Source organism: Ananas comosus, linkage group 2 (genome assembly GCF_001540865.1).
Source record: "Ananas comosus cultivar F153 linkage group 2, ASM154086v1, whole genome shotgun sequence".
NCBI lineage: Eukaryota > Viridiplantae > Streptophyta > Magnoliopsida > Poales > Bromeliaceae > Ananas > Ananas comosus.
The window spans coordinates 9,842,162-9,868,121 of NC_033622.1; the positions used below are offsets into that span (position 1 = coordinate 9,842,162).

General features: G+C 36.8%; 1 protein-coding gene across 3 annotated transcripts; it reads right to left on the reverse strand.

Moving 5' to 3' along the window:
* Positions 4,466–23,650, reverse strand: LOC109706703 (villin-5-like). Of its 3 annotated transcripts, none has more exons than XR_002215296.1 (24): positions 23,424–23,650; positions 22,026–22,129; positions 21,263–21,362; positions 16,722–16,790; positions 16,392–16,634; positions 15,827–16,004; positions 15,613–15,745; positions 15,363–15,525; positions 15,113–15,260; positions 14,591–14,691; positions 13,949–14,104; positions 12,770–12,838; positions 12,576–12,644; positions 12,349–12,486; positions 11,744–11,872; positions 9,864–10,011; positions 9,742–9,752; positions 9,479–9,619; positions 9,260–9,385; positions 8,493–8,558; positions 6,138–6,456; positions 5,217–5,374; positions 4,973–5,145; positions 4,466–4,884 (listed from the first exon to the last, which is right to left on the reverse strand). XR_002215296.1 is itself a non-coding variant. In XM_020227664.1 (23 exons), exons 2-23 carry the CDS (start codon positions 22,079–22,081, stop codon positions 5,032–5,034), a joined length of 2,835 nt encoding a protein of 944 aa, XP_020083253.1. In that variant the 5' UTR covers positions 22,082–22,129; positions 23,424–23,650; the 3' UTR covers positions 4,466–5,031. The 3 variants fall into 3 exon arrangements, 1 of the variants encoding a protein (XP_020083253.1); XR_002215297.1 differs by having other exon boundaries at positions 4,466–4,898; XM_020227664.1 differs by having other exon boundaries at positions 4,466–5,145.

The following is a 25,960-nucleotide window of genomic DNA, read 5'->3' on the forward strand; positions in this document are numbered from 1 at the left end:
ACTAACGCTCAACTCTGATATCGTCTCTTCTCGTATCGGTTTCCCAAAACCGATCATCGTAACTCACGAGACCCGAAATTCACACCGGACCGCGGTACCCACTAAAGTGTCCCGTAACGTCACGACTCGTGCCTAGAGTCCAGTCCGCTGCCCAAAGCATTCAATTTAGGATGCCTGGCAGCAAACACAGAGGTAAACAACAATACGATCATTCGCCGGATTAATCGTAACGATCCAGATTCCCGGAAGTGTCTATTTCGACACCGGAACCGACCGTCGCTGCACCTATTCATCATCGAACCCAGCACAAAAGATGATGTCGACCAGCCAACAAGGCTCCAGCGACAAAACACACAAGCCCAAACATCCGTGATGAAGAATTCCGAACCGAACCGTCCGTTCGCGCAATTTCGTCGAAAGAACGCACACGAATCGACCTACCCGATTTCCGCGAAAGCTAACTGGACCATGACATTCAGTCCAGCGATCATAACAACCCCCACAACTCACCCACATAGCCACGCAAAACAGAATTGACATAAAGACATCTCTAATTACATAAATATCATCATTTCTATGTATTTGGCGATCTAAGTGGCTCGCTTCACTACGCAACCGAGGAACTTTCCGAATCCGCAGGAGCACGGTATGACATCCGAGTACAGTGAGTCCGTGCCTCACGATTTCCGGAGCACAGCGGCTCGGCTGTGGAGCGCGGGACACTCGAAGGTTCAGCGAATTAGCGCGCGTCAGGGAAATCGCGCCGTATCAGAATACCGGACACCTCTGTCCATAGGAAATGGTGACAATTGTGATCGGCACTGACAGCACGAACACCGTGGCCTCACTCCGGAGGCATCAGGACAGCCTCGATCGTGATCAACGTGCGCAGGAAGCCAAACAGGCAGCCAAAAAGGCTGAACGGACGACATCGCCAAAACATGGCGAAACGGGCCTATCCGACAGAAACCAAGGTGAGCACGATGATCTTCAACCTTCCACGGATCATCGTGCTCACTTCCGTGGAGATCGGGGAAACTCGGGAAGCCAGAACAGTAGGCCATCCCACAAAAGCCATTTCGGGTGCCGAGCAAGTTGCTCCGGCCAGGTCCGCGCCGGCGCGCGGCTGGGGGGGCGGAGGCCAGGATGGGTGCGGGGCGAGGAAGGAGTAGGTACTTCACCTCAGACAGGCGCTGACAGCGCGGCGGCGACGGCGGGCAAGATGAGCCGCGGCACGGGCTAGGGCACGGGTTCCAGGAGTTGCTGGGCACGGGCGGACGGCATGGGAGCTCCGGGACGGCGGAGGCGGGCTGCAGGAGGTCGGGAGGGCCGCACAGGTGGCTCAGGGTGCGGCGGCAGCGAGAAAGGAGCCGCACACAGCTCGGCTCGGCTCGGGTTGGCCGCTGTCACGCCGACCGGCGGCGGGCGGCGGCGCGCTGGGGCGGCGGCGACCGGCGGGAAGGGGCCCGAGCACAGAGGGGTGTCGCTGGGAGGAGTTTCCAGCGGTGGCGGCGGCACAGGCACTGTTCGGCAACCCAAGCTCGCTTGCAGCTCGCCTGGGCCGGCATCCTGCCGGCTTGGTACGGATTGTTGCGCGGCGGCAGGCGCGGTCGGCGGTCGCGCGGGATGCTTCGCCGAGCAGCGGGGCGACACCGAGGGAGGTCGAGAAGTGCGGAATCTCGGTCTCCTCACAATGCAAGAGAGGTAGAGAGGGAGAAAGCAAAGAGAGGGAAGAAGATGGGTAAGGCTCGGACGGCGCGGGCTCAGCCGGCGCGCGGCCGGGGTGGCAGCAGCGGCAGGAGAAGGGTGCAAGGTGGCTGGGGCGACTAGGAGCTGGGCCGGCTAGGGATTAGGGGTAGGGGATCATAAACCCTAGAACTGATAAATCCAAGGTGTAACTTTGCAAAAAGGTCCACCAAACCAGAATTTCAATCGAGATCCTCGACAGTAGCGACAAAACGCATGAAGTCCCTCCACGTGCGATCCCCTCGAAAGATACATAAAATATCGCGACATTCGCGAAAATACGCGTTTTGCTAACTACCGGACCTCTCCCTCGATCAACGCGGCGATCTCAGCGCAGATCGCTCGTCAGATTTGCAAACGGATTTGAATCCAGTGCGATCAGCACGACGGAGACAACAAAGCTGCGGATTTCGTTTCGTCTTGTTCGATCCAGCCGGATTCACAGAAAAATCCAACCTTCTTCGATAGAAGTAAACCACATGTAAATACATATAAAACATGTATTTTTGGATTTTCTCGAAATCCGTGCGTCAAACTCAAAATCCGTCAGCGTCAGTAGTTCTAGAACAGCTGAACCGGTCGAAACGAGCTATTGGACTGCTATGAACAGAGTCCGGTACGAGCCAGAAGCCAACTTCTCACCACGGCTTCTCCGGAAAATCGAGTTACTATTCACCTTAAGTGAAACTTGAAAATCGCGTAGAATTTCCGTTTTAACTCGTTTTCGCCCGAAACTTGATGAGTGCTTTTGTAATTAAATTACACACAAAAACATCGTCAACTGAGAGTTTAACTACACTGCAAAAATCTCAGTCCTTACAAGAGAGGCCTTCTTTAGAGTTGCCAATTTATGTATTTTTATACTTTATTTTATAGATTTGAAAAAAATGTTGAGGACCAAAACAAAAATGGTACAAAATTGGAGACCAATGGTGCAATTAATCATATATGTGGACCCACATCTCTCCAAAATAAGGAGAGGCCTATTTAGGGTTGCCAATTCATATATTTTATAGATAGATAGATAGATTATTGATTTATAGATTATAGATTTTTATATTTTATTTTATAGATTTGAAAAAGAAATGTTGGGGACCAAAATAAAAAAGTGCAAAGTTGGAGACCAATGGTGTAATTAATAATGTATGTGGGCCCATATCTTCCCAAAATAAGGAGATGCCTATTTTAGGATTGCCGTTTCATGTATTTTTATTATAGATTATAGATATAAGGCGTGTTTGGTTCGCTTATTTCTCACCCTGGAATCGGAATCGGAATGAATAAATCTGTTTGTGGGTGTTTGACACGCGGGAGTTCCATTCCGATTCCGATTCCCGAGTGGGATGGGAATCCTCCAATCACCTCTTTTTTCAATCCGGCCTAGGAGGCCGGATTGAAGGTTGAATCCGGACGGAATGGATATTTATTCGGATTAAATTTATTTTTTCAACTTTTTTTAATTAAAATATGAGTTAAAATTTAAAAATTAAATATATAATTTTAAATTTTAATTTAAACTTAAATTAAAAATTAAAATTTAATCAAGTATTTCGAATCTAACTTATGAATTTGAATTTAAATTAAATTTTAATTTATATAAANAAATTAAAATTTAATCAAGTATTTCGAATCTAACTTATGAATTTGAATTTAAATTAAATTTTAATTTACATAAAATGTTATTCAAATTTTCTTTCAAACTTAAATCAAATTTATGGATTTGACATTATTTCAAAATTTTGATGTAAAGTTTTAATATTTTAATTTTTAATTTGAATTTAAATTAATATATTATAAAGATAATGTTAGTATATTAATTTGATTACATTTTTTATATCCACCTGAACCAAACACCGACAATGGGAATGATTTATTTCGATTCCGATTCAGGTGATGAACCAAACAGAATTAGGTAATGAGTCATTCCGATTCCGATTCCAGCTTATTTTGATTCCGATTCCGATTCCGACTTCGAACTAAACACGCCCATAGATTCTAGATATATGACTACTCCAAAATCCTGGGTCTCACATTCTTTCTTTGCCGCCCCACTCCCTACCCCCCAGGCTCTAGTTCCTTTGCTAGGCTTAGGTAAACGTGGTTTGAACCCAACAATTTATTATTGCTAGTGGGTCAAATTGTTACATTTGGTATCAAAACACACCCTTTTAAGCCTTGACGTCCTTGTCAGGTGTAGGCACACATGTTTTGGATCCAACGAATTAGTATTGCTAGTAGGTCAGATCATTACATGTAGCATCAGAACTTAGTACCAATAAAAAATGTGAGAGCTAAACGCTACGCAAGACAAAATGTTATACCACGAGTTTGATGGAAACCACCTCTTGAACGCACGAGCCACCTCTAAAACCTCATATCGTCTGATAGTTCTAATCTATATGTTTGTGGTTGGGCGTCACACCATAATAATAATAACTAGGCTCAAGTATTTTAAACAGGTGATTTAGATCCAATGAGTAATTATTATTAACGAGTCGGATCGTTACAAAGCCTACAATTAGAATAATTTTTTTTTTGAATAATTTGTTAATGTATTCTTCACCTAAGCCAGAGTCTTTGTTAAAGCCGAACTCTACCAGAAAAGATAACATGTGTAAAATAAGTGCAAGAATAAGCATCAATATCTGAACTGAATTTCAATTAGTAAAAGCATATACATCATTACCAAAGAAAAATGATGTTTAAATAAGCATAAGCATAAAATGGATTTATTCCGACAGAGTACTCTTTATTGATGCTTTATTGATGCTTCAAGTAGCTTGTACATTTCTCATAAATTTCCTGGAAGATAACAAACATCTCATGTTGAACCCTCCGACGATCTTATTACTTAATGAGGTGAATAAAGAACACCTCATCTTCTGAACTAACTAGGAAGGAGCCACTTTCAATGGCAATGTTATTATAACTGCTATACACTAGGCATCCTTCACCATCTCTAGAAAAAAGAATAAATTCAATTGAAAATCAGTAACCAAAATTGAGACCTAATTGCTTGGTTCTGCAATCAGGAGAAAACTGAAATAAGAATAAATTGAATGTCCAAGAAGAGGAAAAGTGGGCCTTTACAACAGAAGCCCGAATCGATGTCCTCTTCACAATTACATTATGAGACACCTGGATAATGAAATCTGTGAGATAAGATAAGAGAAAATATTAGAGAAGAATAGAAACAAGGATAAGACATTGCAAACGAACAATAAACCTGTCATCTTCCTTTGCCAATGATCTTCTTTAAGTATATGAAGTGAAAAGCAGTTGAAGTTAAAACAAATGAACTGCCATTTTAAGCTTGTTTTGCTTCCACTTTGGTAGCTTGTAGAAGGCTGCCTTCGGCATATTAAACTTCTCTTTGAACTCTTCTGAAGATAAATAAGCCTGAAGTGGAAAGCGAGAGTAAGAATCTGAGAGATCAAAAGGATATTACAACAAGTAGGCTACTTATTTACCTCTCGTTTAGTTATATCGATCTCTGAAACAGGATCGGTCGATGAGGTCTTTAGACGCTCATAAGGAAATATTGGAAGGCCTTCATCAATGTCTGCTTCATTTTCCTTTGCATCTTCCTCTATGGTGAGATCACTAACTCCACTATTCATTGTGGTCTCTGGGTTTGAGAAATATATAAGCAAAGATTCGGGATTTCCATAAATCCTTGTAAGTTTTAACATATATGTTTCCCTGCATAATTATCTATTTACATATCTACTTCTGCAAAATCTGAGGTTTTTTTCAATGTATGCCCTTCTAAGACTTAATTACTTACACGTACACCTTTGTAATCGTAAAAACAAATCATCCCCTCTTTTCTAGAACAAGACCAACTTGTCCCCTTGAAATAGGGCACATTTGTTAAGTACACTCATAGAGAGAGAAAGTGGCCATGCAACTATTGATAGGATATGGATGGTAATACCATGGAAGCTCCTTCATGTTATGATTGGATGGTCTCAATATTGAGAGCAGAGATAGTTGGTCGAAGGCTTTTGTTAGTTTAACACTGTACACTAGTCCAAATTAGTTTAAACTCTGCTCAATAATTGTTTTCAGATGTCTTGCTCAAGAACAATAGCTGATGAATCCGTTACAAAATTTAAGAACCTCTCTCAGTTTGCATTATTCATTTTTGTCTGAACTCAACACATAGTTAGACGAGCTCCAATGATTGTCAAACTTTTCAAAGATCGAAAATAGTTTAGATCATGTGTAACAGTATGGATCTTCAATACAAAAGTCCTATTTAATTTTGACTTAACATAATATAACCATCCAAATACTCACTACCTCTTCCTCTCCCTCCCTAAATATATGATTTTGCATGGATCATGCATGTAAAAGCCCTTAAATATTAGAAGATTAGAGTCAAGTACCTTTGGATGATTTTGGTGCAACACTTTCTCTTGGAGGTTCAAAAGTAGCAGTCAGAGCTGCAATTGCTGCTGATCGCGAAGCAAGCTTCTCTGAGTCTGGAGCCACAACTTTCGGGTGAAGCTTGTTTACAGCTGGAGGTGGGGTTGAGAGATTCCTGGGATTAGGGTTCTCAAATGTAGCGGCTAGGGCATTAAATGCAGGGGATCTCCCCCTTAGACGAAGTCTGTCGGGACTGAATGACATGCTTCTCGAGCGCTGAGATTTGTCGGGTATGCTGGATCTACTACTTCCATGTGTAGGTATCCGCCTCTTAGGTTTCTGAGAAATTCAATCTAACTTATAGCAGTTCTCAAAATACCATTACGAAGCAAAATAGAAAGAAGTAATAAAGAAAGAAGATGGTGCAGAAAAAAGATAGTACAATAAATACTTACAAACTATCGGTTATTTTATCAGAATATGCTTGTAACAATCTTTCGATGAGTCGCATAATTCAACTTACAAACCAAAGAATGCTGCAGCATAATTCAACTTACAAGACAAAAAGTGCTGCATACTGATGGAGAGAGTCGTGCTGACAGACTGAGAAAGAATAAACTTTGGAGTTCAAGATTGAGATGTGCACTACTTTTAATACTTAATGGACATTGCTTCCTATTTTCAAATTCAAATAAGTCGGTCGTTTTCTTTTTTTACAAGTGCACATAACTCTGTCGTTTTAATTTCATTAAAGATAGTATGAGACCTGGATATTAATTTTATAATATTTGTGAAGCATATTTATCTTCTGAAAATTGTAGTTTATTCGTGAATTGTCAGTTAATGAAAATGGAATGGACTTGAGGCTTGCTACTCATCTCTAATGATGGCTGCTGCTTGCATTTTGGTTCCTTAGGAATTAGAATGAATGGTCCAAATTGAAAAAGCAATGAGCCAACCATAAATATAATTGAAATTGATATAATAATAAATTAGTCTCAATGCCTCAACTTACCATTTAATTTGTATTTTTAATTGCCCAACAGTTTTGTTGCAAGCTGCAGCTAGAAGAGAATTCCTCAAATTGGACTTCTGCTTTTGGAGTTGGAAGTCCTCTTCAGATTCTCACCACAGCCAAAGATTCAAATTTAAGAATTTTCGAAAGCTTCATTTGTGCTTCTCTAAATAGAGAAGCTAGTGTCCGACAAGTACTTAGATATATACAAATGAAGCAGTGCATCTTCTTGACAACAAGAGAAAAAAGAAACTAATACAATCTAACGAAGAAGATTTAGAATCATCTTCAATATAAAGCAGTAAAAGGAATCTCAGGACTCTCAATAGTCCACAAGTTAATCAACTCAAATGGCTTATAATCGCATAAATCAAAAAAATTCGAATAACTCGGAGTGATGGTCTGAAGCTAGAAAACAAATCAGCATGAGATTAAACTGATGAATCATGTTGCTGGAATGTTCTTTCATTAGATTTTTCAAATATAAATATCGACTCACAATGTTATAAGTATGCTTTTCATTATTTCATAGAAGAAGATAATAAATTGAATCAGGTACTCTCTTATAATCTCTCTCTTTCTCTAGTTCAGTTGAGATCCAGGAATCTAACTTGTAAAATGTGTTTAACTGTTGAAAATTTAGCAGTTTTTTTTTTCTGAGTTGCATATCTTCATTTCCACTTCAGGAAAAAAAAGTTGCACTTGATAAATTGCTGCAGTACTTATATGTCTTCTCCTTCAACTTCCTTATGTTATGAGAAGATGTCTAAGTAGCTAACTTCCTTTGTGAGTTGGTATGTTTAAAAATGCAAGGCTTAGGCCTCATGTTAGCATCGTTGTTGTTATTGTTTTTTATAAATGCTAATATTATATAATTTAATATATTGGCGAAAGGACTTTCCTCTTGTTGTCAAGATTGAGTAACTTACATGACACTCTAGCCAAGTGATGGCTAACAACTTATTTAGAAACATTGGAGGAAAAAAGAACAAGGTGCTTCAAATTTTTATTTTTTGTTGTCAAATAAATCATTTGGGTGTAATGATTGCAAGCAATCCATTGTCCCATTTGGGTGTAAGAAGCAATATATGCAGAATGTGGGAAGAGAAAAGGAGATGAAGAAAAGTCGAAGGTGCAAGAACAGATACGATGCTTTTTGGATGGAGAACAATACACAAAAGAAAGTTAAATGCAGGGAAGATTAATAATTGTTCCCAGTTAATTGTGACTTGACACGCAACATTCCTTGTTGTTATAATTGGCTAATATAAAAGCATGATAAATTGGAACAAGAAGAGGAACAACACAATTTGACCAAGAATCTGCTAGCTTCAGTAATATGGCAATACTTAGAACTAACCTCAACAGTTGGAGTGACTCCATTTTTAATAAGGGCAAGCTTCCTTTGGTATGAATTACCATGCATCTGCATCGAAAAATACAAATGGGAACTTCAGAGCAAGGAAAATAGTTATTGCACTTTAGGTCAAACATTTGGACTTCCAAATAAGTTCAAATCAGATTCTATTGGACATTCGAACCAAAGATTTAAGTGCCAGTTGGCAAAGGCGTTGTCCATGGTGCCATACTATGCCGACAGGATGGATCATTGTTTACTCATTATAAGCATCATGCATGCATTTGGATTGAAAGTTTCAATTAAATTAAGAGATAATTTGGGGTAATTTGGTTTCCCGTAAATTTTAATCCTTAATCTTTTGTAATCTAGTGACAGTTTGAAAAATCCTGTTGAATTTGGCAACTTCATTAGTAGAGTGCAAAAGATAATTGATAGAAACATATTTAAGAACAAATAGGATATATTGCTACAAAAAATCAAAATATTCTATGCAAAAGTTTGTTGCACATGGAATTGTATGCCATAGCCCAAACGCGTGCCAACTCGTGCCAACAAGTTCTTGTCATGTCCCCATTCCTGGGTACTTAGAACCTTGGCTGGAAATTGGAACAACTGCTTTTTATACCGAAAGCAATTGAATATGCAAAGCACATTTCATATTCAAGGAACATCAAAAAGGAATTGAAGCACACAAACTTCGCACCAAAAATACCATATGATTCTTGTGATAACACGAAATTAAAGAAATGTTACTTCATATAACTTACAGACGATTTTGCGGAGTCCCAAGTGAAGAAACGTGTAAAAAATGGGGGTTCAAATCCTTCCATTACAATGAATATTGGAGTTTCTGGAGATAGTTTCTCGTGAAGAAAATCATGTTCAATGAATGCCTGGAAAGAACAAAAACCAAGCAAAAAAAGTCAAATTAGAAGTGTTAGTTTATACAAGCAAACAAGAAAGAAAAGAAGCGACTTTTGCTATACCTCTGATATTTTAAGTGCTTGACGTTTTCTATTCACGTCAACCTGCTGTCCAACCCAAACAAAAATGGCTGAATGACAATCCAGAATGAATATATCTTCTGTCATTAAGTCATCTTGGGTGAAATTGAATATCTCTTTGACCTAGAAATTTATGTGTTTGGAATTAAAATGTTTATAATTAGCAAAAACAAAAAAGAAACATCAGCCAATATGTAGTTAATTCTTATAAAGAAGATTAAACACTGTTTGAAGTTTGGCATTACCTTTAGATTGCCTGCGTTAAAAAAAAGGAAGAAAAGGAAGAAAAACAAAAAGAATGCATTAGTGCATATACATAACTATATGCTAACAATTTAGAGAAAAAGACAGATATTGGAATCTTTACCATTTGGGAAGTCACAAGAGAGCAAATGAGGATCGCCCTCCAGATCTTTTTCAATCTTTTGATTGGTGTATTCACTTTTGCCACCAAGTAAATCCCAGAAATGTTCAGTTTCTGCCCCTTCTTTTTGCACTTTTGGCTGAATATTTGGCTGTGAAATCCAAAAAGGCTACAGGAAATGATTAATCAAGAAATGCAACATATCATGTAGTGCTTCAGTGAGGCTCATCACGCACAAAAAAAAAGAGAAAACACTAAAATGCCGAAAATTATTGATCCATCCCGTAAAGAACAACTTTAAGCGAAAAAGCCAGTAAATACTCTTAAAGTATCATAAAATTGTTTAATCACATACAAGGTAAGTCTGTTTTAAACCAAAAGTCGCATAAGATAGATAAAGGTAATATTGCATGGGAATTTGATAGATTCACGTTTGTTAGCTTAGTACAAGACATTATTTACAATTTACTAGCTAGAAGGAAGAATGTGCAATTGAAACACTAGTCCAAAGTTATATGAACAGTAAAGTAAACCCAACTATCTTTGTTGAACAGCTTCATTTGGTTCGGGGTTAAGTAAGAACTAGTTATTTAGGGATAGGCATAAGTTCAGGGTCAAGTCTGGAATAGACTAATTTTGCGTTTGGATGAAAACTGAGTTGTTCCCGGGAATAAGAAAAATGGTGTTTGGATAGATAAGATAGAATAAGATGAATAGTGGGTAGTTATAAATAGAAAAAATAATAATATTGCCCCTTATATTTGAATTTAAATTTTTAAATTTTATATTTAAAATTTTAAATTTAAATATATAACTTTAAACATTGAAAAATTCAAAATAAAATTTAAATTTTTAAATTTTAAATCTCAAATTAAAAAATTTAAGTCCTAAATTTTAAATTTAAGATTAATTTAAAATTTAAAAAATTAAAAATAATAATTTAAAATTAAAAATTATAAATATCAATTTTAAGCTTACAAATTTTTAAATTTTAAAAATTTTAATTTAAAATTTTAATTTAAAAATTAAATTTAAAATTTAAAATTTAAATTATAAATTTAAATTTAAAATTTAAATTGGGATGGGATTAGTTAATCCCACCCCAATTCTATGGGGGGGTGGGGTTTGTTAACCCTACCCCGAAAGGGTTATTCGGAAACCCTTTTGGGGTGGGGTTAACAAATCACGCTCCAACAAAAAAGTGTTTGGGGATAAGGGGAGGGATAACCCTTTATTCCCCCCCCTTTAACCCCGAATCAAATGGCCGCTCAAAAGAATAATGTTTACCCTCAAAACATTCTATAGTCCATGTACTATCAGATGTCAAGTATACTACCAAATTACAATTTAATATTTCTTTGTATATTTTACATAGTAATCGAGCCACCTGAAGATTTCTTTAACTTGATTACTGTGATCTATAGATCGTGAGTTGTTCTTTATCACGCAATTGAAGTTACACTAATAGTAAAAATGAGCAACGCGGGCTGAATGTTTTGGAAATTTCTAGCAGCCCCGTCATCTTTCTTCACCTTCACTTTTAGTTATTATTTTTGAATGATACATTAACTAACAATGGTAATTAACTAACAATGGAAGGCAAAGAGAAAGAAGAGATTGATAAAATTGGCAAAAAAATTAAAAATAGTCTGCGGTCATTACAAATGAACGAGAAAAAAGAAATGTGAAATAAGCAATGTTAATTTTCATCAGCAACACAAGAAACTCTATTATACACTCATTACGTGCCTGCAAAATAAATTATTTGCATGTACATATAGTATCAAGTTCAAATGTTCATTATACTATTTTAATTGAAGTAGATATTACCTTCAATCATGACATAATCTGAAATAACATACTCAGAATTAAAAAACACACACCTTAATGTGATCAAGTTGTCTCTCCACAAGCTCTTGATTCTCTGGGCTAGTCTGGCTTCCATACCAAGTAAAAACAGTATCGCCATTATGCAATATATAACAATAGGATGAGTTCAACGACAAACCAACCTGATGAAAATAAAACTTATGATCAGTAATGACAGTCCACCGGAACGAAGTGTTGTTACAGTCTTTCTAAACTAGTTATTGTAAAAAGGAAATTTAAAAATACTTTGTCCAAGTTAGCTAGCTAGCTATGATGTGTGAGAAGACAACTTGGAAGTAAGCAATAAGCCACACAAAGCAACATGCATAGCATAAAGCCATAAAGCATATAATTGTTGTATTTACACCACTGCAAAATTAGCTATTTACATATATATTCCAACTAAGTCTTGATCCTCATAAATGCCCATCAAAACTTATTTCTTTGCTAGTATACAATAGTACTAACAGAAGAGCCAGTCTCAAGGGATATGTGTGAAAATAAAGATATTCCAGGGTATACGTGCAAATAGATGATTTCAAGGAATATTCTAGGAATATGTACAAGGGGCTTTACAAGATGAACCAAAGAGCATCACGCTGATTCAGGTAAGACATACAGGTTCTACTTGAATCGCTTGCATATTGTCTGGTCCAGAGCCTTGGACTTTGAAAAGTGCAAGCCCATCTTCTGCATATGTCTCATCAACAATTTCATTTTCAGTTATGAAGTTCTTATATCCAGAGCTAATACCACCCTGCGAAAATTCAAATTGCAAACTAAATCCTTACAAAAAAAAAAAAAAATCAATCACAAAATAAAAGCACCATATCATTTGATACTAACCTTGTACACAATAAAGCTCTGAAAGATTGAAAAAAACTGGATAGTCTCCTTTCCTTCATATAAGCGAGTCTGTGTTTATACCATAGAGCATTGTAATTCTTGCTATTTATGAAGGACAATAATGCAAAAAAGTAAACTAAATATCTTGGCAAGTTCCTAAGAAATACCCAGCTTCTTGGCCTATGAATAACTACCTGAACAGCCTGCGACTTCATAGACTCGACCAACTTGTTGGCAAGTAATGTTGCTTGAACCTTATCTTCCTGTGTCCAAATTTAGATGAGTTATTTATACATCAGTAATGCAAAGCACTCAAAGAAAAACATTAGCACATTCATTGTCGATCATAAATCTAGTATGCTTTTTGAATTTTAGACATGTAAGACGAAAAATTGGAAGAGATAAACTGAATAGGGATAGAAAATATGTTTCAATAATCAAAATGCCTCTCTCAGCCACTCCAAACCATGACAGATTGTGCAGGCACAATCATATGACTTGATGAGTTCCAACTCATCAAAATACGTGTCCGCAACAGGTAATCTAAATTCCATGCTAATATCTCTAAAGAGGTTCTATCTCCAGTTATTCTCCTTACTGTTAAATAGGTACTTACTGCGGTAATCTACAATGTAATGTCTCTAAACAAATAAAGCTTCTTTGTCAAATAATCTCTTATAGAGAAGAAAGAACACCACATTGAGGCAACTAACAATGCCATAACAGACCATGCTCACTTGTTCTACCCTCCAGAAATTCATCACAAGTTATAGTTTTATCTATTCATATTTAGTTCTATTTATGTCCATTTTATGCTAGTGAAGTTTTATATACCATCGCAAAAGGAAAAATTAATACAGAACTTCCACAAAGGCCTTCATCAATCAGTTCCAATCAGTTAAAAACATTTCTACAAAGGACATATATGAAGTTCTCTCCATTGAGGTTGAAAGAACATTCTGTGACTAGTTTTTAACAGGATCAATCTTCAAATGACTTCTATGGAGGAGGAATTACTCTTAGGAATCAGCAGAATTGATGAAGGAAAAGGACTCTTTTTCCTTGTCCAAAATCTAATCCTTTGATCTTTTCAGTTTATTGAAGTGGAATAGGAGTGAACAATAAACAGAAATAGAGATTAGCATAAGAAACCAGCTGCAAAATACATGTAATTAACTAATGATTGGACTAAACAAATGACAGTGCAACACCAAGCCCAGTCCAAAATTAACCTTTTACAATTACAACCATACAGTGAAAATATTGTTCTCAGATTAAAGATTAGAAATGACTCAAACCACATAATATATTAGCAACTACGGTGTTCTAAGTCTAATGTATAATAATAAGCTAGATTAAAGGTGCTTGTTTACCTCAGTGCTCTTCTTCCCAAACCAAGTGCCAACGAGGTGCTCATCTTTGTTTTCACCAGGATATGTATACTGAAAAATATAACAATCACCGCTGTAGAACTTAGACTGGTCAGATGATGAGAGTAGAGTCTTTTGATCACCGTCCACACGCCAAACCTATTATCATCATGAAAAGCAAAACTTAGCATCACAAAACTCAAGTCCACTTAGCAATCAAAATCAAGGTAATTCTATTACTACATATAGAAACTAAATAATTAAAAAAAGCTAACCAACTCCTCTCCTGCCCACAAAACCCCCCAACCAAAAACCAACCAAAAAAACACACCTAACTACAGGTGATTTGCAAATAGGTCATTGAACTACATTTTTTTGGATTCTAAACCCCCAACTGTCATGTTGCTTGATTTTAGTGTAACAAACTTCTTTACAATAATTAGAGGATAGAAACAATTTAGGATGAAAATTTTTGAAACAAAAAATTATAATAATTGGGGATCCCAATCCAAAAAAAAATGGAGTTACAGGACCTATTTCCAAATAATTCATAGTTGGCAGGAGTGTGGATACATTTTAGTTAGAACAAAATCTAAGGAGTAGAAAACTGTAGCTAGCATAAAGGCTGAATCCATATGAGAGCACCTGAAGATTGCCAGTGCAATCGATATATGGCTGAGGTTCTTCTTTTATAGGATCCGATTTCACAAGACCCTTCACATTTAATCCTTGGCGTTTCAGAAGTGCTACCAAAGTGTACAATAATATTAAAAGAGAGAGAGAGAGAGAGAGAGAGAGAAAAAGAATGCAAGCCTATTCAAAATATTCAATAGTGCATATAGGGCCCGTTTTGCACCCAAGATTTGATTAGATAAGATAATATGAGATAGCTGTATTGGACTAAAAGGAGAATATAATATAAATTTTCGAATCCGATCCCATTCTATCCCAACCTCTAGGGAGGGATTCCATAATCCCAGACCAAAGATTGTTTGACCCAACTAGCTTTGACAATTTTAACATCTTGTAACTTTCTATGCCTACAAGTCACCAAACCCTCTTTTTCATGCAACGCCACTCTCTTATCTTATTGTATCCGATCCAACCTTGGGTGCCAAAAGGAAACAATATGTTTAAAACAAATGAATTTATTCTGCAAATACTGACCTGCCACCTTTCCTCTTCCTTCTTCTGGTGCAGTTACGCCAGCTGGTTGCGGCCATGAATCAAACTTAGAGCAAAACATGACAGTCTCAGACCCTTCAGTTACTCGGATCACATGAGCTTTAGGTTGGTCAGTTTTGTTAAGTAATTCCTGCTTAGAATTGTAATACACATTTAATATTGCATTAAGCAAAACTGCAAAATGAAGAAAGGAAAGGAACTTCACTTCCGTAAGAAATGTATCAGTTATTACTTCGGCTGCAGTGACTGCACTTTTCCTCTCCTCGAGAGATGTACTTTTGCCCACCCACACATAAATTTCGATACCACAATCCAGCAAATAACACTTGTTCGTCTCTAACAATTCTCGCGTCAAGGAATCAGATTCCACTTGTGTCGTCTCTCCTTTGTCAACACTTAAAAACACAACATATTCATAAAAAAAATCATCTGAAAAACTCAAAAGAAAAATGATGCATTCATGCATTTTTGACAATACATACCAGAGAAGTTTTCCTGGTGAGGCCTCCTCATTTCTAGCTTCTCCCAAAGCTGCCTTTCTTGGAAGCGGAGCAAAGCCACCAAAAAAGCCCCAAAATTCTCCAGCCTCGACATCAGCCATTAACTTTCCATCCTCTAATAATAAGATAAGAGTACAATTGAGAGTAAGTTTAACTTAATAGAAGCTGTTGGAATAAAAAGAAGAAACACACTCACCAACCGCTGCAACCTCACATTTCCCATCATGATATGCATCTTTAATATACTGGACAACTTCGAGGGCTTTTGCTCGCTCTTGAATAGAAGAGTTGGATCCGTTAAATTGAAAAATCTTAGACTTGGTATCCAGTATGAATATGTCATCATGGTTAAGCGATGACCGTGCAAATGGAACCTAAAGATATTGCAAGATTAAGAAAATCATAATCAAATTCTGCCTGAGAAACATTTTTAGGATTACCTAAAGATTAAGTCCTCAAAGTTTGACCCTAGTTTTAGTCTCATCCTCAAAGGTTCGATTGGAACAATGGTCCCTAAAATTTGCCCCTCATCACAATTACGTTGACCTATTAATCAGCTATCTTAAGGAAGATGCAGCATCAGTCTCATTACTGGACTAAAAAGGTTTGCCAGTTACAAAGATCAGTTTAAATGACTAAATTGTTACAATTGAAACTCTCAGGATGAAACCAAAATTGATATCAAACTTCAAGGGCTTAATTTTCATGTAAACTTTGTGTTTTTCCAATAGAACTAATTCGCAGAGATACAAAGCACTTGCCTCTTTTACATGGACAGCGTGTTTCCCTCTACAAACATATAGACGAGTCTCATGGCTATTCTCATTAACTTCAACATGGTTAAATCCAGAAGCCATTCCACCTTGTTGTGGAATGATACAAGGTTTAAAATAAGACAAAAACTTCTCGCTCTCATGGCCTTGAATCTCGCGGTATTGAACAGCACGCCCACCAAGGACAGCATCAAGTTCCACAGTTTTGATGGCCGCAGCACCCGCTTCATCCTATTTAGTTTGACACAACAGAAAGCGCAGGCTACAAATTCTGTATTGCTATAAAATGAAATGAATGGCAGGGCATAGAAAGCCAACCTGACTTGTATCTTTGCCAAGCCAATAATGAATATCGTGACGCAAAGCACCATTCTTCGAGGCGGTTGTCTGCATCATTATTGGAAAATTTTATCTAATTAGATACGAAAAATGATGATTGCTGGAACTTTTCACAAAAAAGTTAACATTCTACACTGTTGTAAATAAGAGTAGAAGTTAAATTTATAGGTCACATATATCTCCATGCACGTGTATAAACAAAAAGGAATATCTTGATAACATGCTACCAGCATGAAAATGATGGTAAGATGCTCCGGTGACACTGAAACTACAGGATGCATCCCAGTAATGAACAAACTTCTCTAACAACCAGTCCTCTAAGAGATATCTTATCCTCGAATTTTGACACCTTACTACTTACTGTAAAAAGTTTATTTTTTATATAAATTGTATTATTTAATGATTTTGGTTTGCACACAGCCATCAATTCAGCATTGCCTTTCCCCCAAAATGGGAGATATTTCTGTCAATTTTGCACTAAATGACGCATTAGAATTAAGGAACCAATTTGGCAGCAGAGAGGATTCCAGACAATATGATGCATCCTATATCTATGAGATATAAATCCTTCTTGGTGGCATGTTTTAGAGGAAATTCCAGGTTATTAAGAGGTAAAAATAAAATATACATCCTGCCCAAATCTGTGCCATCCGATGCCATGGCTCAGTCGATGTGCCAATTGCATGCCACTAGCACAACGTTTTTGTCCCAATAGATCATACCATGGCAATGTTGTGACACCCCCAATAATCTCACATTAGATAGGAAAGGATTATGATTGGAAATATAAAAACCAAAGAGTCTAATACTGACAACTAGGCTTAAGCATTTTCTGCCGGCGGTTTGGGCCTAACAAGTTATTAGTGGTAGTAAGCTGCGTCGTTATCTGTAGTATCCCTAGTGTTTGGTTGCCCGTGAGATTTCAGCATCTGAGGCTTGTTGACACATCTGGAGAGTGCCGGGATAAGTCGGAGTCGTTTTGGCGCGAAATGGACGCAAAACGGGATCGACACGAGGCGAGAGTGGAGTTCTGACACTGAAATTCGCAAAGTGCAGGATTTCAGTGTTGAGTACCGGTACGGTATCGGGCTGGTACCGGTACTCCAGTGTATTTCCAGAACAGAATGCTCTCGGGTTGCGCCAATTGATGCTGAGTACCAGTACGGCATCGGACTGGTACCGATACCCTATGTGCGAGTTTGCGGGCTGAGGTCGAGTACCGATAACCAAATTGGATACCGGTACTCCAGCTGTAATTTTGAGTTGGTGAGGGGCCTTTTGGTCATTTGAAGTGGCGTTATTATCAACCTTATCCCCACCTCTTTATATATGTGTAGAGAGACAGAGGAGGAGGTTTTGGATTGTTGCTCTCTCTCTCTCTAGTTCTTTATCGTATTCGAGGTGGAGGTCGCGACTCGAGCTCGGGAGTTTATCGCCGTTGAGCCGAAGGGTCATTCGAGCGTGTGGGCGGCACGGTTGCGCTGTTGGAGGCCAGGCGAGCGTGTGGTTTCCTCTCCTTTTGACCTCTCACCGTGGTTGGGTGAGCTTTACGAGGTGAGTTGAAGTTTACCGAAATCGTCGGAATACCTCCGAAGTTCTTATATCGTCGACATGTTTTGTTGGTTTCATTTTCTTGCTAGTACTCGAATTTATGGATTAGAGTTAAAATCTGAATTTGGAGTTAAACTAGTAGTATAATTTTACATGTTGGACTTGGAATTGACTTAGGAGAAAACATTTAGATCCTACACTCTCATTTCTGAAAATTACCAGATTTAGCTTTAGGAGTTGTGGTTCTTTTGTATCGTTGCTGTTAGTATGCAATGGATACCCAAATTAGTGTAGGATGAGGTTACGCTCGTGCTGGGATGTCGAGTTTATTTTTATAGTAGTGCGTAGACTGTTTCGGACTATCGGGTGCCGTCGCGGTTGACGGTAGACCCAGATTTCTGTATTTGCATCAGATTGTGCCAAGAGCACGTGAGCTTTGGTTGTTAGACCAATTAGACCCATTTGCTTTGATTATAGTCTTTGAGAGCCTGATTGAGCTCGGCAGAGATATGTTTGCATACTCGGTTGGATAGCGCCCACAAGTGCCACTCCGGAGTCGAGCTTTGTGCGTTCGCGTTGATGTCGTAGTGTCCGGATTGGACTTGCTCTCCACCAACAACCCAGCGTGGTGGTGGTTGGTGTAGCTTCGACAGGCGGGACGGGTGTGTTCACAGTCCCTAGTGAGATTGGGTCAGAGATTGCTTCTTTCTTATATCTACAGAATAGTGGTTAGCGATAGTATAGTGGTATGTAGCTGTAGAGTTTTTCCAGCTTCCTTAACTATCCTTGTGCATATTTCTTTTCTGTAGTCTTTGTGGGTGAGCCGGTGAGGTCGGTAACGGTACCCACTGAGAACTATTTATTTTTACAATAGTTCTCACACCCAGTTGTTAACCTCTTTTTTTGCAGAGCCTTCGTTTGCGGCTGCTGTTGTCATCGATTCTGATCGTGGAAAGGGAGTCGCGAGCTAGATCCCTTCCAGCCTTACTGCAGTACTAGAAGAGTACCTTCCACAGGTAGTTTTGGGGTTTTTGTACATATGGTCTTGTTGTCTGGGTACTCGCTAGAGCGAGTGATGTAGTAGACATTTTGTATGTACTGGAACCCCGCGAGGTTTTATATATATGTTTTCAGTTTAGTAGCTCTTTACCTTGTGGTTGTAGCTTGGTTTTGTTTACAGGTACAGCTATCGCTTCATACACAGAAAAAATTCCTATGTATACGGCGGGTCTGTTGGCGTGCCCGGGGAAACGTGTAATCCGGAGCGTGACATTATCTTTGGTATTAGAATTAGTTTGCCCGCCTGTGATCTTGAGTTAAGGGATGGCTAGAGAATTTAATCTAACGAAGAGGTCATAGTCTAAAAAAAAGGAGTTTGTGACACCCCAATAATTCCATATCGGATATAAGAGACTCTAAGGCCATGTTTGGTTGGGGATTAAGGGTGGAATAAAGAATTTATTCCACCCTTATCCCCTAAACACAAAAAAATTTGGTGGGAACACTAATTTCCACCTTAACGGGCTATTCTAGTGTTCCTACCCTAAAGTGGGAACAAGCTGGGATAACCTAGCTTGTTCCACCCGTGAAGAGAGAGAGAGAGAGAGAGAGAGAGGATTTTTAATTTATCATAAAATTTAAATTTTGTAAGTTAAAAAATTAAAATTTATAATTTTTAAAATTACAAAATTAAAATTTTAAATTTTAAATTATTTAATTTTAAAATTTAAATTTTGATATTTTAAATTTTTTTATATTTAGAATTTGATATTTTGTATTTTTAAATTAAAATTTCATCTTAAATTTAAAGTTTAAAATTTAAATTTTTAATTTTTAAAATTGTAAATTTGAGATTTTAAAATTTTAAATTTTAAAAGTTTATATTTTAAATTCTAAAATATAAATATAAAATATAAAAATTAAAATTCTAATATAAAAAAAGGGATAATATCATTATTTTTTTATTTATAACTACCCACTTTAATTCTTATTCCATCTTACATAACCAAACACTATTTTTTTTATTCCCAGGAATAACTCAATTTTCATCCAAACGCAAAATTGATCTAATCGCCGCTTATATCTCAATTTATACATATTCCTGGAATAGCCACTTTTTGCTTATCCCCGAACCAAACGATAGGCTTAGGCATTTTGTGCTAGTGTTTGGGCCCAACAAGTTACTTATTAGTGTAGGCTGGGTCATTGCAAATGCCAAACCAAGATGCCCTATACCACTGGCACTAGAATCCTTGGTACTATATTAAAATTAGAATTTTCTTTTTCTTTTTTGTCCCTTTTTTTCTTTTAGCATTAGGGATAATGGCATAAAACAAAACACACATTTTAAACAAGTTATATTATAAAAGATTAAATTGCAAATACTCTAGAAAAAGGTAACTACTACTCAAGTTAGAGAAATCATAAGTCTTAAATAATTTTCCAGGAAGATCAAATCCACCCTTATAACTCTCAATTCGAACTTTAGCATGTGTTTTCAATAAGTGTTACTGTAGAGTAAGGAATAGGATTTTTACTTGAGAAAAGTTCCTTGGTTATAGAATAGCACCATCGTTGAAAGTAAAACAACATCCTTGTAGAACTTCATATATAACCATGTTATCTGAATTTTAGTATACGCCCCTCAGAAGTGCAAGCTTCTTACAAGAATACCCTCATCTCAAATCTCAAAGCCATCCCATTCATGGGGAGAATTGGTTTTGTATTAGAGAAGAAGATTCCACAAGGGAAGATTTTGTAAGCACAAAGGGTACGTATGTAAGAAATTAACTTCTTGAATTGCATATAAGAACATTCAGATCTTGCAAAAATATGTATGTAGATTGATAGCCTTGTAGGGTTCTATATGTAAATACCACGAATTGAAACAATGACAACATCATAGCAAGTATACAAGAATAAAATAAATTAACCTCTTGAATATAAATATTATAGTTTAATAATATTACCTTTAGAATCACATATGAGTCTCCCATAAAAAACTTCCCATGAGAAGATTTTGGGACAAGCACAGGACAAAAATTTTCAATTCGCCATATTTCCATCCCTCTTTATTTTGTCAAGGAAACAAATGTAGCTCGATATAGAGAAAGCAACACAAACATTATGATAGAGAATCCACACTATTTTAACAAAGATGGTGATAAGTGCATTTAGCATTGAGCTAAATTTATAGACGCCTACACAAATAATTTAATGAAATCTTAGTTCAAGTAATAAAGAGCATTATATAAAATTTCAAGATCCATGTACAGTTGCCTCTGATTGACATAACATAAGATTGACAGCTTGTGCGGAAGAATAAAATTAATGGTTCATATTCTAAATCAACATGGAAAATTGGGTTGCACCAACTTCTATCTACCTGTGTTAGAGTATTTGGCCAACCTTGTCTTGCTTTTTCGTTTCTTTATGGTGCGAGTAACTTTTCATTTGCATATCTCAATGACTTTTCAATAAAATTTCTCTACCTTCAAAATGTTTGGCAAAATTTATGCCACAAGTAAGGTGACAACTATAGTTTTTCCATCTTAACTGCTGAAAGGTAAGTCTTTCACCCATGTTCACCAACAAACGTGTACTGAATAATATACAATTTTAATTATGTCAAAACAAAAGTTCCTAGCAGATCAACAGAGCTTATAGATAAAGAGCCAGAAGCAAAATATTCAACTTATACTATAACATAAAAATTGACAAAGGAAAGGATACGCTTTCTGTCCTGCACCATGGAAAGCAGGATCGAGATCCTTCATTGACACAGCCATCTTCCGAAACAGAATCTGCTACGGCTTCAACTTACAAGTCGATAAGCTCTACAATAGGATCACACAGTTCATTACTCCAGAACATTCAAAAACATAACTGACATTATCACAAGGATTGTAAAAGGAAAAAAAAGAAGAAGAAAGAAACAAATTGGGCTGAACAAAATGATTGGCACAGTGCAAAAAAGTTTGTCTTTCATGCGACAAAAAAATGTGAATTGTACAACATGAAATGCAGGATGATGATCGAAAAAAGTATCATAGTGCAAAAGGCTCTCTCAAATGCTGGGTTTGTGATTTGCACAATCATCACTAAATCACACAATACAACACTCGACCGCAACTTACGGAATGTCCTCACTACAAATTTGTTGATGGTAAGAATGACACTGATAACAATTCCATTGCAATGATACCACAAAAAAAAAAAAAAACAAAGAAAAAACTTCTTATACAATAATTAGTCGATTCCCGGTTGAAAACGAATGTCAGGTGAATTGCCTGAGTGCACAATTTTAAAATCAATGTGCCAATCTTACACACAATGGCACTATCCAACTTTAAAAAATAATACTAATTAAATAAAAAACATATCACATAAAAACATATCACCAAAAAAAAAAAAAAAAAACAACTCCACAAAATATCAATGTGGATCTAAAGAACCCTGACCCAATAATTTTAGTTTCTTTTATTATGAAAAATGAAGTCCGAGACTAATGGTCGATCATGTATCCCAATAATAACGCATCTGAATAAGGGCTTGGAATGTTATGGATTCGAGTCCCAGATGAGAGAGAGACTGAAAAGATTGCAGGGGCCTAACGGGCAACTTTTTTATTGTGAAAATAAGCATCTAAAATTTTTATTTATAAAACTAGATCTAAATGGTGAATGATTTGCTGTTTTTATAAAGCGGTAATTTATTCACCGCTTTCTACGAGCAGTAAACCATTCACCGTAAAAGATTTTACGTAATTTATATATTTTCCACGTCCGAACTCTAAAATTTGTATATATTAAACTGTAAAAATAATTTTAGTATTTTAAGAAAAGCGGTGCACATTTAGAAACCGATAATTCATTCAACCTACAGGAATAATTTTGTAAATAATTTATTTGCAGAACTATTTTTATAATTATAATATTCTTTAAGCCTATTTATAAAAGAAATTCGGGTCTAACAAAACAAATAGATTAAAATAATCCCTTTTACCCATAAAACAAAGCAAAATTACTATCCCCAAAAACAAATAATTAAAAACAAGACATAGCGAAAGCCATGCAAAAAACAACAAAAAGATACAACAACTGGAGAATAATCTAATGGGAGGGCTTGTACCTCTCTTCCAGCTTAGTCCCAACACAAGAACCCTAGAATTTGGATGGTGAACACAGGAGAAGGGACATGAAAAATGCCCTTAAAATGGCCGGAAAAGAGGGAGCAAAAAATTAAAAAAAAAAAAAAAAAAGGGGAAAGAAAACGAAAAGGAGAAACACAGATTAAGAGAAGGGTAAATGTCTAAATGAGGGCCGAGAGAGCTTATCCTTGGGGTCCAATGGATGGTAACTTTCACTTTTCATTATTTGATGAAGCAAACAAAAGGCAATAAAAAATAAAAATAAAAAAAATAAAATAAAATAAAATAAAGAAGGTCTGAATAATAAATAAAATTAAAAGTGTGTGAAAAATGGAGGATTAAAATTTGAAAATAGTGGTAAATTCGGTTTCATATCAATTGAGAACATATTATTATATGGACCCTGTCTGCCACATCAGCAAACAACAACCCCATATATATTAAATTGTTGAACTCTTATTAATAGCACATAAATAGTGTCTACTATTGATTTTTTTTAAGTCATTTGATCTATAATAGTACCACAATCTTTTAATAATAAATCCTATGTATTCAATAGCTAAAAAGATAGTAGTAACTATTATTTTCTAGCCGGATATAAATTATATGTAAATATAAATGTAAATTATTAAAAATGAGTCAAAAATTTTAGATGATTTATTTGCTTATATATACTCTTTGAAAATCTATTGTCAAGGAATTAAATAATGCGTTATTGGTTCATTGCATGAGAAATAGATTTGGAAAATTTTAGTATATGAACTATTTGGTGATTGCAAATCGCATGTACAGTTCAAAATTTTGCTTAAAAAAAATATTTAAAAGTTTGAATTATGCGACGACAACGGTCCATGATGGACCAGGTCCAGATAATTATTGGCCGCTCCGAGTGCCATTTTCGCGGCCCACTATGTACACGTGGAGAGATTTGATAGGCTATTCCTGTGTTTGGTGTTCTGAAAAGTGGTGGGGATGGTTGGAGGAAAGGATCAAACTTGTGTGCGGCGGGGAGGAGGCAACGCTTTCGGTCGTGGACTGGGTGAAATTAGCGGATCGCGCAGAGCAGGAAACACCCGCACAAATGACTCCCTCGTGCGACACGTGTCGTTGTTAAGTAAGTTTACTTTTCTTTGTTTGGGGAATTTTTTAAGACCAATTTGCATTAAAAAAAAAAAAATCCACAGGTTTTGAATTTTTACAAAAACGACTCACTTTTTTAAATTTTAAAAATTTGATCTGAAATTTTAAAAATTTGACCAAAATATTTTTTTTCTTTTTTTCTTTTTTTTTCTTTGGTTAATCATTCTTCGCCTATTTCTTCCTCTCATTCTCCTCATGCTTCCTTTTATTTCAACCTCTACTCCATTGCCCTGACGTCGATGCCACGCCCCTCTCTTCTATCTCATCCATATCTCCATCAAAACTAGCTCAGATATGGCATATATCGCAAAGATGAGACTATGGCGAAAGGCGTGGCCATCGATGGCGACAACGACAACAATAAGGGTGCCATAAGCTTTGAAGACGACGGGAATGGAGAGCGCATTGGGGTCAGCGCAGCAGCTACAGCAAAGGGTGAGGGAAAAGATGCGATAACAAAAAAGGATGCAAACGGTAAAAGAAAAGGGAGAGAGAAAAATAAAAAGAAAAAAAAATCTCTAGAAAGGCCATCATATGTCATGTCCTCTGCAGTCTGCAAAAAAAAGTCAACAAGAAAAGAAGAAAGAATAAGAAAATAATTTAGCGCTACTTTTTTTTGAGAGAAAGGTAGCATGCTACTCGCTTCGTTTATTTCTTTAAGAAATAAACTTAGCTGAAAATATGAATCAATTAGGATTCAAACTTGGAATCTCGGGTACCAACCATCTGTTGGCCTAGTGGCCCTAATCTTTCATTAGATTTTGATGATAACAAATAATTACGATTATTGGACTAATCTTTTATCTTGAGTTTTGTGTTTTAGATCTCTCTATCTTCAAAAGGACTCAAGATGGCCAATCTTCTAGCACCAAGCTTCACCACTTGAAGCTATGCTTGCTTCCTTTGTCAAATAGACAAACTCACTCTCTATATTCTTAATTTGATTAATATCTTTAGAGTGAGAATTTTTTAGCTAAGTTTAATCTACTCCTCTTATCACTTTATAGCTCATTTGAACAAATCTCTAACTTGTGATAAGGTGCATAGGATTTTATTTTATTCAAAATCTGCTCAAAATTAGTTTTCTGTCAAGTTACTATTTCTGGACTCTGATCTGGGCGTCCTAAAGTGGATCCGAATCTCATGCGTTTTTGGATCCTGCCTGTTTACTGTTCGAGTGGTCCAGATATTCTTTCACCTAATGTGGGCGCCCAAATGTCTGTTTAGGGCAACCGAATTGTTTGACTTGATAGGTTGCGTCTTCCGGACAGTACGACGGATCGGCCCGAAAAGTTCTGACACTGCACGGCGCAGGCAACGCGCGTGCTGGAAATCTGGGCGCCCACATCTTCTGGAAGCCAAAATGATTCCGCTCAGA

What these genes read in the sequence shown, in the direction of transcription:
- LOC109706703 (XM_020227664.1), bottom strand. Translation starts at nt 22,081, where the DNA reads ATGGCTGTGTCAATGAAGGATCTCGATCCTGCTTTCCATGGTGCAGGA. An exon ending in GAGTCACTCCAACTGTTGAG is followed by an intron (nt 6,457 to 8,492) that starts GTTAGTTCTAAG and finishes TGAATTTCTCAG; the next exon opens with AAACCTAAGAGGCGGATACC. An exon ending in TGCACCAAAATCATCCAAAG is followed by an intron (nt 5,375 to 6,137) that starts GTACTTGACTCT and finishes TCTCAAACCCAG; the next exon opens with AGACCACAATGAATAGTGGA.